The 13241-nt window shown below is 36.2% G+C and overlaps 1 protein-coding gene across 1 annotated transcript; it reads right to left on the bottom strand.

The window, feature by feature from the left end:
* Positions 1-1280: 1280 nt before the first annotated feature.
* LOC102017277 (olfactory receptor 11H6-like) lies at positions 1281-2222 on the bottom strand. Its single transcript, XM_005412037.1, has one exon. It carries the CDS (start codon positions 2220-2222, stop codon positions 1281-1283), a length of 942 nt encoding a protein of 313 aa, XP_005412094.1.
* Positions 2223-13241: the final 11019 nt, after the last annotated feature.

The raw sequence follows: 13241 nt of genomic DNA, 5'->3' as shown, positions 1-13241 counted from the left end.
TTATGATTCCAAGAACTAAAGAGTTATGCCTTTATTTCCTCATAATTTGTCTTCCTCTCCAGAATGCAAATTTTACAAAGGAAAAGACTTTATCTTCTCGGCTGGTGTAAGTCCATTGCATGCCAAAGAGGTATAAGTATGTTTGTTGAAGGAATGAGTGATATAAATCAATTCCAGATGTGAAATGCCTAATTCATTTCATCCAGATAGTTGGAAAAGTCACCTGGAGCGATCATCAATTTTTTCTGCATCTGTCTTCATCTTGGCATTTGTTCTGCCTACTTTTACCACATCTAGGCTGTGTGGCCACTTCAACATCATTCACTTGAAATTAACCCAAAAGTGTAAAGTCTCAACATACTAATCTTCTTTTTAATGTAAGCTTATGTCCAGGTATGTGAATTATCTTGTGCAGGTAGGAAAGTTAAGGAGACATGTTATTTCATATTTTATAAATGGAGGACTTGAATGTTGAGTTAGGAAAACTCTACTGCTATCATTACAATTGTTTTCATCACCTACAAAGCTCATGGTAACTTCTTTCTCTGTTTAAACTAATAAAACTTTTGAATATTTTTGCTGAATGTCACATTTATAAAAAATTATGCTCTATCAGATCAGTCTCTGGATTAGAGCAGAGCAGATGAATCAGATTTACATAGGTGAAAATGAAATGAATATTGTCAGATAGACTGCAAAGAGTTTGATTTAGGTAATTTGGAGAAAGCCCTTGGAATCTGTCCTTTAAAGACACTTTCTAAACAATTATGAAACAAGTTGGGAAGGTAGTGATATAGACTGTTACTTATTACTTCAATGTCAAAAATTTTGAGTCAGTTATGATTTGTTGATAGGCACAGCTTTCCTTCTTTCTTAGCTAAACAATATGTGAATGTTTTATTGTTCTTCTAGGAGAAAGGAGGATATCTTTAGGCAAAAAAGTCAAGTATCAGAATGGATTGCACTTACTAGAAGTCAAAAAATTTGAGGCCAATTACTAGATCTGTGACCTCAGGTAAATTTGAGCAGATATTCGACATTAGAGTAGGAAAAGAGTCCAAATAATAGACATCCAAGTCAATTAATTCACTTTATCAGCTATCATATTCTAATTTGCTGGCAATATGTGCTCTAACTGACATATTCTTGTCCAGTACTTGAAAGTAAGAAATAACAGATGGAATCAAAGTCTCTAAGAACCAATGAACAAAGACTTTTAAGTGAGAGAGAAAATGAGGGAAGAGAAATAGGGGTAAACATGATCCTTTCATGAGCTCTCATTAATTTTGACTAATTTTTGTGCACATTTGAATTTTTCTCAAGGCAGCCTTCATGTCCTTGTTCTGGAGACTGTAAATCAGTGGGTTTACAAGTGGGGTCACTGTGGAGTAGATCAAGGTTACAATCTTCTGTGTCCCTGCTGGATTTCCAGAATTTGGGCTGATGTACATCACCATTATGGTTCCATAGAACAGAGACACCACAACTAAGTGGGAGCCACAGGTGGAGAAGGCTTTACATCTGCCAGCTCCTGAAGGCACTTGAAACACTGCTTTGAGAACCAGGGTGTAGGATGTGAGGATGAAAAAGAAGGTGATGAAAATAATATGTGAACTTAGCAAAGAAGAGCAAAGCTTAATTCCAGGTGCAGGGATGCAGGAGAGGGCCAAAAGAGGACCAGGGTCACAGACAAAGTGGTCAATGGTATTTGGGCCACAGAAGGGGAGTTGAGTGATAAAATAGATAGGGACTGGATAACAGAGGAAGGCTGTCACCCAGCAGAGGACAACTAAGTTTAGGCAGAGGCGACTGTTCATGATGATAGGGTAGTGGAGAGGCTGGCAGATGGCCAAGTATCGGTCAAAAGCCATGAGAGGCAGTAGGAATGTCTCAGCAGTGCCCAAGGAGAAGAAGAAATAGAATTGGAGGAAGCAGGCCATAAAAGAAATGGTTTTAGTGTCAGAAAGGAAGTTTGTTAACATATTTGGAACAGTAGTGTTGATGTAACAGATCTCTAAGAATGAGAAGTTGGCCAGTAGGAGGTACACAGGGGTATGGAGCCTGTGCTCCACTTTCACTGCATACACGATGGCCCCATTTCCCATCAGTGTGAGGATGTAGGACACAGAAAACAGCAGGAAGAGGAGGATCTGAACCTCTTTGGAGAAGGGAAAACTCAGGAGTATGAAGTCAGTCACTCTGTTGACTTCTGACATGTTCATGTCTTCCTAAATAAAGAAGACAAAAATGAAAGTGACACGTGATCTTATTTCCTAATCCTGAGGGATATTTCCTTTTCCTTAATACTCCTAAGTCCTTCATATTCTATTAAATTAATGATAAGAATACTACTGAAGACTAAAACTTTCAGATAGTTTTACGTGATCAGACTCTGAATTGTTTCATCACATCTCATTACTCTCTTAGAAGTTTCTCACAAGACATGCTCTTTTGCAGTAAGCTGCTTGGAGAAGGTTAATGACTGTCCTGGAGTCTTGTCTCTAAGTGCAAATGTGAATATCAAATACATACTTTTACTAACATTGATTTTTGGAATCAAAAAGACAAATATGAGGCATCACGGGAAAAGAAGGAGAGAAAAGGATAACAAATAATATAGCAAAAACTTTGTGTATTTCACTTTTATTCTGGGTTAGAATTAGGGTTATCAGCTTCACGTCTTATGATAACTCAGACAAACAAGTCTAAATTGACATCCTATTTTCAGGGTTCATCAAAACTCATTAACTCAGGAAAGTTTCAGTTGCCCAGACGTCTTCACAGTGGATTCAGTTGGGCTCCATCTTGTATCAGTTGGACTCTAAAACATATGTAAACATTAGGCTACGTGAAAGTCTACTTAGTGGTAGCAATAACTGAGGAGTGGATTTCATATGTTATTTTAGGATTTTTGAGCCAGAGGTCTCAGGATTCCTAGAGATACTTCTCTTCTGGTTTATTGATGTATGTAGGGGCTCACCAATGTTTGATGATCCCAATCAGAGACCTCTGGGTACCAAGCACAAAGTGGGATCCTTGATTCGTCTAGGCAGGAGTCCGTCTCTTATTCCTCTACACTTGCTGTTGTTTGAATCCAACTATAGATCAGAAAGTTGGAGTTGTTTGGGAAGGCAAGGAAAGAGAAGGGGAAACAAGAGAAGGGGAAACAAGAGAAGGGAAAAATGGAGGGGAAGGAAAGAGAAAGGAGAGACTTCATGAAAACCTTCAGTGTGCTAGATTTAGTTTGGGATACTGTCTAACTTCACTGTGAGAGAGGCAAGACCAAGTCCATGTAGTTGTGCAACATTTTGTTATGAGTGGTTTGGTCTTAATTTCTTCATTTGTTTTCTATATTAATGAGGGCACTATATTAATGATGACAAGTATCTTTTGGGGCCAAGTGACCCAAAGTGAAAATGAAGGAGTGGTGATGTTCATTTAAGTAAATACAAGTATAAAATACAGTCCTGGATACTTTACAGAAAAGTATACTAGCTCAGTTTAACTATTAATGTATTAGTTACAAAAATGGTACTTTCCAGATCAAATCATGGAGGACTTTCAGGGTAATTCTGAATATTGCATAGAATGGAAGGGATTTATAATATTCCATACTTCAACTCACTTCAAGTTTTCTTAAAATCCTGTAAATAGATCCTCTTTTGCCTAGAGTAATTGTAAGCACAGGATTTCAGAGCACCCCAGAAGCCTAGAGGAAAGAATACAATGATCAAGAAATACTTGGTGAGAAATGTGTATGAGAATTTACATGATTTTGCAGTGACAGTGGGATTGACCCTACCCATCCATAGTCCTAAATTATCTTTTTGCTTTCCTATCCTAGTGGCTAAACTAAATATCACTTAAAATAAAGGAGAATTAAAGGTTTCTGAGCTCTGTTTTTCATAGCCTTTTTAGCAATCCTTTCCAGATTCCACTTCACTACATTTTCTGTTCTCCTAAACAGCTGGTTCTCAATGGGTCCAATCTCAGTTAATAAAGACAGAAGTTGCACAACACTGAATTCTTCCCTCTCACAATTCCTGGAGTTTCCCAGAACTCTTACTTGTGAAGATGAATCTCTTTCCATCCTTTCATGTAACTTGAGGGCTTGTTTTTTCAGCCACACAAATGAAGGCAGAAGTAAAATGCACATTTAAGTACTATCTTATACTTGTACTGCTTCTGAGCCCATATCCTTAGATAATTGGCAGGTCTGACTTGTAATCTTCTGTTTTGACTGTTGCAAAATTCAGACAGGATGGAGGGCATGATATTTTGGAAAACTACTAGCCACAGCCACAGAGGTAAGGCTTTAAGAGGGATTGGCATATGTACCACACACAGAGATTTATTTATGTTGCTGTGTTACCTCAATTTACTCATCCTAAGGGATACAGCCACCTGTGGATTCCCAAAGTGGGACTTTCTGGGGGAAGATTGTCAATCTCATATTATCCCTTCCTTTGAGCGCTCACTAATTGTCCCTTGTGACCCCATTTTCTCCTGTAGTGATCATACCTTCTCTTCCTATTCTTAGAACGCCTGTTCATTTTCATCTATTGACAAGTTACTGTTATGATGGTATAAACACTAAAGCAGCACAGCTTTACTGGAACAAGAGGTGTTTATCTTCCTGTTCTTTCACATTCAATTTTATTCACTATTTTGAATCTGTCTACAAACGTTAGAATCTCTAGTTTGTCCATAATAACACTGAATCTGAACCAATAGTCTACCACAGAGCATCAATCTATATGTGACAGCTAACCTTATGAGGCCTGATAAAATAAACAAATGAATCTTCCAAAATAAATGGGAGATAGAGACAAGGAAAAATAATGGATATGTGTTATGCATATGTAGAAATTATCAGTGAATATAATAATTATGCAAATATGTATTAGTGAAAGTTAAAAAATAGAACATTACTCTCTATTTATACTTTTAGATTATTTTAAATAGATTATTTTTAGCGGATATTCCTAAGAGTTGACATGGTTGTGGAAATTTTCTTACTTTAGGTAAGTAAAGTATTAAGGAAAATATGTTGTAAACTCATATCTCCTTGTTTTCATTTATGTTTGTGTATATGTGTGGGTGGTACATGCGCAAGCATGGGTATATACACCCATATCTCAGTATTTAACAGAATTTTTCTTTTAACATGGCTCAAAAGATCTCTAGTGAGAAAAATGAGTGTTAATAATTTGGGTACATTGTTTTTGGTGAGAAAAATAGATTTTTGGGGTGTCACTACTTGAACTTGCAAGAAAATGTACATCAGAACTTCCTTAGTTTCCTTTTTGATCATATCTCCCCACTTTTATTGTAAAAGCCTACCTGGGCTGTGCCTCAATCTTTTTGTGCTGCTACAAAAGAATACCTGTGAGTATTTTAGAGTGAGCAGAAGTTTATTTTCTCACAGTTCTGGAGTCTGGGACGTCCAACATGAGGTGCTTTCATCTGGTGAAGACCTCTTACTGCATCATCATGTGGTGAAATGTAAAAAGGCAAAAAGAAAGTGTCCACTACAAAAATTCTTTCTTTAGGGCACTGAGTCCATTGTGGAGGATAGAGCACTCACAGCCTAATCACCTCTTAAATTTTCCACTTCTGTTACCATTACATTGCCAATTTATTTCGGTATGAAATTAGGCAGGGACAAATACCTAAGCCTAACACCACAGGCTGGGTGGATTAAACAAGAGGGATACATTTCTCACAGATTTGGATGTTAGGAGGTCAGGGGGCCAGCTGATTTAGTTCCCAAGGGAGGGCCCTCCCTCTGGTTCCCAAATACATCTTTTAAGTGTGTTCTCACAGGATGGACAGAGAAAGGGTTAGTGTTGGTCTCTTCTTTATTTGTAAGCACTTCAGTCTATCATGGGAACCTCACCCTCATGACCTCTGTGGTGGAATCAGCTAATGGTCATTTTGTAATACCCAGCTGAACTGAATCAGTGTTGTGATGGCTCTGGAAGGCCCACCTGAGAATTGTTGCTGACAGCATAAAAGGAAAACTGGAGGGGAAGACGCTAGTACTATTGATCTTCCTGGAGAAGCTTGTCATGCTGGTTTTCCTGATAGGAACTCAACTGTTCTCTTCATTGGAGGAGCTTGGGTCCTTGCTGTCACTGAGGATGGCTATAGTTCTCTTTGTGGGAGCTCTGTTCCTTACTTTGAGCATCACTTCCTTGCTCCAGTGCAGATCCCTTACCCTGCTGGCCCAGACATTCTAGCTGCCACCACTGACTTTTGCGCCTTCCCAGTGTAGGTCCTTGATACAGACTTGCATGAGACATTGTCATGGGCTCTATGCCTCCAGATGGACTCATGGAGGACATTGCCATAGGATCCAATCCCTCAGCTGGATTCTTTATGTCTTTATTTTGTGGACAGGTCTCCTGCACTTTTCTGCATTTGACTCTTCGGGTGAATATTGTAATATAATCCTATAAGTTATGTGCCCTGTGTTAAATATTTTCCCTTGTACACCCTGACTATAACAACCTGCTGTAAGCCTAAGTAGTCCTCAAAGGCCTCACCTCCATATAGCATCATATTTGAAGTTCAGGATATGAATTCCAGGGGAACCATTTGGGTCATAGCATGATTCTTTGCTTTAGATATATTTTTTTTACTAATGTAACAAAAATACTTTCATTTTGACTACGTTACAACTTCACATAGATGTGATCATTAAATGTATTTTCAAAAAATTATTTTTAACTTTATGTATAATAAAATTCACTGCTTGAATTTAGTTTTTCCAGCTTATTCTTCATGTATTTTGGTTTACTGTTAGCTATGTAATAAATTTATAATTGTTTCAATTTTCTGGAATTTTATTCCTTTTGCATTGGGTAATATACTTCCTAAATCCTTGGTTAGGCTCCTTATTCTGAAATCTACTTTGTGTGATATTATAAAGAACTACTCCAAATTCCTTTTGATGAAAGGTTGCATGGTCTATATTTTGACTTAAAGTAAAAAAAAAAAATTGTGGTACTTTTATATAATGGATTATTACTCAGCTATAAAGAAAGATAAACTCGAGGCTTTTACAGGTAAATGGTCACAACTAGAGACCATACTCATAAGTGAAATAAACCAGACCTCCATGTGTAAGCAACGTATTGTCTCACTAGTGTAAGAACCTGAAAGAGTGAATAAAAATTAGGAGGTATGACAGACATTGTGAAACGAAAGGAAAATGCTCAAAAGTAAGAGCACCTGGGGTGAGGGAAAAGAGAAAAGAAGGGGAAATTAGGTATGTATCTATATATACAGGATAGCTAGCATAGTTGTACTACTGACTTCTATCACATTACTGAAAGGAACAATTAATGATCACTTATTTGATCAATCTTGCATGTCTCTATTTGTTTTCCTGAGAAACCACTTTGAAGATATCAATACATAATACAACAATCATTATTAGTTTCCTACCACTTTGTCTGTAACTCTCTATTGTTTATATGGTTCTTATGCTATTTTGTAAATGGATGTCTGTTTGTTAATATGTTTTCCTTCATTTTAAAAATAAATTTAAAAATGAAGTAAATTTGTTATAGACAGTATATAGTTGACTCTTGCTTGTCTCCCGACTTTTACAGTCTCAGGTCTTTACTCATTTGTTTATATTGTTCACATTTAATGTAGTTTATGATATGTATGAATTGAAATCTATGATTTCAGTAGCTACCTTCTAATTGTCTTATGTTTATTTCTTCTTCCATTTTTCTGCCCTCTTTCAAATTGAGTATATTTTATTATTTTAGTTTATTAGTACATGTGTGTAGTACATAATGTTTATGTTCCTTATGGAAAATTAGAATGTGTACATAAAACATTTCAATTCCTTTTCTCATCCCTTTTCTTTTCCCTCTTTCCCCTTTCTGCTATCCCTGAACCCCTTCCCTCTTTTTGGTACATGTTTGTAGTAAATCATGTTTATAGTTTTTGTGTGGATTTGGTGCATGTATGTTGAGTATTTTTGAGAATACATTTCAACATTATTTTAAGGATTTTATTTATTGATTGATTGATTGGTTTTTTGAGAAGGATCCTGCTATGTAGTTCAGGCTGGCCCCTGAATTCACTCTGTAGTCTACGCTGGCCTTGAACTCCTCATATCCTTCTGCCTCAGCTTCCTGAGTGTTGGTGTTACAGATATGCTCCCTGAGTCATGACTTCTATATATTTTTTAAAGGAATATTTAAACTAGGAATTTAAACAAATTTATTTTAAAGAGAATAAAAAAATAACAAAATAATATAGACAAGAACAAAACAAAGCAAAAACAATAAAAATGATACACAATTTCAAAACAGAATGATAGGAGTTAACAGTGGTTGTTATAATTTACAAGACCACTACATTCCTGGTTCTGGATATTTTTATCTTATTTTATTTTATGTTTTTTATTTTAGAAATAAAAGGAGGAAAATACTAACAGACCGACAACATTTTACAAAATAGCAAAGGATCAGTACAGACATTACAGAGTTACAAACAGAGTGGTAGGGAATTAACAATGCTTATTGTATTACATATTGATATCTTCAATGTAGTTTCTCATGAAAACACATATAGACATACAAAGCTAATCAACCAATGCCTCACTGACAGTTTCTTTCAGCAAGGAAATACAGGACAGTAGAACACCTGTGTTAACTCTCCTGCATATACATATATACAAACTTTCTCCTTCTTTCCCTTCTCTTTTCCCATATTCCAGTTATCCTTTACCTATGAGTGCTTTCCTATCAATTCACAATGTCTATCATATCTCATAGTTTAAATTAACTCTTTCAGGCTTTACACTAGAGAAACAATGTGGTGCTTGCACATGTATGTTTGATTTATTTCATTTATGAGTATGGTCTCTAGTTGTGACCATTTGCCTATAAAAGCCTCGAGTTTATCTTTCTTTACAGCTGAGTAATATTCCATTATATAAAAGTACCACAATTTTCTTATCCAATCCTCAGTGGATGGACATTTGGGTTGCTTCCACATTTTAGCAATTACACATTGTGCTGCTATGAACATGGGTGCACATACATCACTGTGATATGATGTTTTTAGATCTTCTGGGAAAATACCCAACAGGGGGATAGCTGGGTTGAATGGGACCTCTAGACCTAGTTTTCTGAGGACTCTCCAAACTGATTTCCACAGAGGTTTCACCAGTCTGCATTCCCACCAGAAGTGGAGAAGGGTTCCCATTTCTCCACAGCCTCGCCAGCATTTCTTATTGGTTGATTTCTTGTAGCCATTTTTACTGGGTTGAGATGGAATCTCAATGTTGTTTTAATTTGCATTTCTGGAGTGACTAATGATGTTGAACATTTTCTCATGTATTTATTTGCCATTTGTATTTCATTCTCTGAGAAGTGTGTATTCATCTCAGCTGTGCATTTTTCAATAGAGCCTTTGAATTTGGGGGAGTGATATTTTAAAATTCTTCATATGTTCCAGATAAAAGTCCTTTGTCCAAGGGACAATCACAAAATTTTTTTCCCAGTTTGTGGGTTTTCTTTTTACTCTGCTAGTGATTTCTTTAGATGTGCAGAAATTTTTCAGTAGGATGAGATCCCAGTTGTTGATTCTTTCAAGTGTTTCATGTGCAGTTTGGTTTTTATTCATGAACTCTCTGCTAACCCAAACGTCTTCAAGGTTTTTACCTATTTTCTTTCCCAATAGATCTAGTGTTTCTGTTTTAATATTGAGTTCTATGATCCATTTTGACTTGAGTTTGGTGCATAGTGATAGATTTGGATCCATTTTCAGTCTTTGGCAGGTGGCAAGCCAATTTTTCCAGCACTATTCATTAAAGAGGCTATCGTAATTCCAGTGAGTTTGTTTGGCCCCTTTATCAAAGATTAGGTGGCTGATTGTGTTTGTGGTTGTGGCTGTTTCTTCCAGTCTGTTCCATTGATCCTCAGGTCTGTTTGTTAGCCAGTACCAGGTTGATTTTATTACAGCAGCTTTGTTATAATTTTCCAGGTCAGGGATTGTGATTCCACCTGACTTGTCCTTGGTGCTCAGGATTGCTTTCGCTATTCTGGGTCTTTTCTGGTTCCAGACGAATTTAAAGAATGTTTTCTCGAGATCTGTGAGGTATGCTAATGGTAGTTTAATGGGAAATGCATTCAATTTGTACAATAATTTTAGTAGTATGACCATTTTCATAGTGTTGGTTCTTCCTATCAATGAGCAGGGAATATTTTTCCATTTAATGAAATCTTCTTTGACCTCTTTTTTCAGAGTACTGTAGTTCTCATTGAATAGATCTTTTACTTCTTTTGTTAGATTGATTCCTAAATATTTCAGCTTCTTGGATGTTTTGTGAAAGGTATGGTTTCCTTAATTTCTCTCTCAGTCTGTTTGTTGTTTGTGTATAGGAATGCTATCAATTTTGGGGTTTTTACTTTGTATCCAGCTACACTGCTGAATTTACTAATTAATTCAAGGAGTCTTCTTGTGGAGTTTTTGGGTCTTCCATATAAAGTATCATGTCATCTGCAAGTAGTGATAGTTTTACTTCTTCCTTTCTTATCCTTATTCCTATTATTTCTCTCTCTTGTTTAATTGCTCTGACAAATTGTTCTAGAACTGTATTGAATAGGAGTAGTGACAGTTGGACATCCTTTTCTTGTCCTGATTTTAAAGTGAAAGCTTTCAGTTCTTGTCCACTTAGAATGATGTTGGTTATTGGTTTGTCATAGATGGCTGTGATCAGGTTGAGGTAAAGGCCATCTGTTAGTATTTTATGTAGGTTTTTTTTTTTTTATCATGAATGCATGTTGGACTTTGTTGAAAGTTTTCTCTGCATCTGTTGAGATGACCATGTGGTTTTTGTCTTTGGCTCCATTGATATGGCATATAACATTTATAAATTTGAGAATGTTGAACCTTACCTGCATTCCTGAGGTGAATCTGACTTGGTCGTGACGTATGATTTTCTTCATAATTTGCTGCATTTCATTTGCTAGTATATTATTGAGTATCTTTGCGTCTATATCCATGAGGGAGATTGGTCTGTAGTTCTCTTTTTTGGTTGGGTCTTTCTCTGGTTTTGGTATCAGTATGATGCTTGACTCCACAAATGAGTTAGGGAGAATTGCTTCCTTTTCAATATCATTGAATAGTTTGAGGAAGGTTGATATTAAATCTTCTCTGAACTTGCAAAATTCTGCTGTGAATCCTTGGGCTTGGGCTTTTCTCTGGTGGTAGGTTTTGAATCACTTTTCCAATCCCATTAATTGATATTAGGTTGTTCAGGAGTTTGATATCTTCTTGACTCAGCCTTGGTAATTCATACGTATCTAGGAATCTGTCCATTTCTTCTGGGTTTTTTGTCTTATGGGAGGAAAGATTTTCAAGGTTCGTATTAATGATCTTCTGAATTTCTGCAGAATGTGTAGCAATTTCATAGTTTTCGTTCGCTATTGCATGAATCTGAGTTCTTTTCTTCCTCTTCTTGGTAAGGTTGGCTAGGCATTTATCGATTTTATTTATTCTTTCAAAGAACCAGCTCTTTGATTCATTTATTTTTTAGAGGGTTTTCTTTGTCTCAATTACATTAATTTCTGCCCTAATCTTTATAATCTCCTCCCTTCTTTGGGCTTTGGGCCTGACTTGTTCTTTTTCTAAAAGTTTGAGATGTACCATTAGGCTACTTATTTGTTCTCTTTCTGTTTTCCTTATGGGTGAGTTCACTGCTATAAATTTACCTCTGAGGACTGCTTTCATTGCATCCCATAGATTCCGATAAGTTGTATTTACATTTTCATTTGTTTGTAGGTATTTTTTAATTTCCTCTTGAATTTCTTCTGTGACCCATTGGTTGTTTAGGAGGTTGTTATTTAATTTCCAAGTGTTTATGGAGTTTTTGGAGTTCCTTTTGTCGTTAATTTCCAGTTTCATTGCACTGTGTTCAGATAATATGCATGGGATAATTTCAGTTCTTTTGCATTTTGATAGGTATGTTCTATGGGCTAAGATGTGGTCTATTTTAGAGAATGATCCATGTGCAGCTGAGAAAAATGTGTATTCTGATGTTGTGGAGTGGAACACTCTGTAGACATCTACTAAGTCCATTTGTTCACAGCTTTGGTTCAGATCTGTTATTCCTTGGTGATTTTTTGTCCTGTTGACCTATCTTTTTGTGTCAATGGGGTGTTGAGGTCCCCTGTTACAGTAGTGTTATTAATTATATGGATTTTCATGCCTGTTAAGATTTGTCTTATATAACTTTGAGCTGTGATATTTGGTGCATAGATTTTTATGATTGTTATCTCATCCTCTTGCAGTTTTCCCCTGACTAGTATGTAGTGACCTTCTTTATCTCTTTTGATTGTTGTTGGTTTGATGTTTACATTGTCTGCAGTCTGAATAGATACCCCTGCTTTTTTCTGGGTTCCTGTTGCATGGAGGATTGTTTTCCATCCTTTGACTTGTAGTCTATGGATTTCCTTTTGAGTGAAATGTGTTCCTATATACAGCATATTGTTGCATTTTGTTTTTTAATCCATTCTGCCAGCCTGTTTCTTTTGACTGGAGAATTGAGGATATTTGCATTTATAGTTATCACTGATGTGTTTTGATTTATAATTGTCATGTTATTTACTTGCATTGGTGTCCTGCTTTTTCTACCTGTTTACTTGCTTGCTCTTCTTGACATTTCATTCCTTTTGTTTTTGAAATTTAGGTGAGATTTTTCTCTGTCTAGAATATCTTTTAATACTTTTTATAATGCTTGCTTGGTGCTCATGAAGTTCTTCAGTTGTTCTTTTCGTGAAAATATTTTATTTCTCTGTTGAATTTGAGGGATAGTTTGGCAGGGTACATCAGTTTTGTTTGGAATCTCTTCTGTCTCAGGACCTGTAATACTTCAGTTCAAGCTCTTCTTGGTTGAACGGGTTGTGCTGAGAAATCTGCCTTGACTCTGATATGCTTCCCTTAATAGGTAATCTGTTTCTTTTCTCTAGCAGCTTTTAATATTCTGTTCTTTTGCTGGAGATCTGGCAACCTGACTATTATATGTCTGGGTGTAGTTTTATTTTGGTTGTGCTTGTTTGGAGTTCTATATACTTCATTTACCTGTATTTCATGCTGTTTCCATACTTGGGAATGTTTCTGCTATTATTTCTGCAAATATTCTTTTTATGTCAGTTTTGTTGCCTCCGGCTGTTTCATTGACTCCTGTAAGTCTTACATTATTCCTCTTT

Source organism: Chinchilla lanigera, unplaced genomic scaffold (assembly GCF_000276665.1).
Source record: "Chinchilla lanigera isolate Chin_1 unplaced genomic scaffold, ChiLan1.0 scaffold00149, whole genome shotgun sequence".
Taxonomy (NCBI): Eukaryota; Metazoa; Chordata; class Mammalia; order Rodentia; family Chinchillidae; genus Chinchilla; species Chinchilla lanigera.
This window is presented reverse-complemented; position numbering and strand designations above follow the sequence as displayed.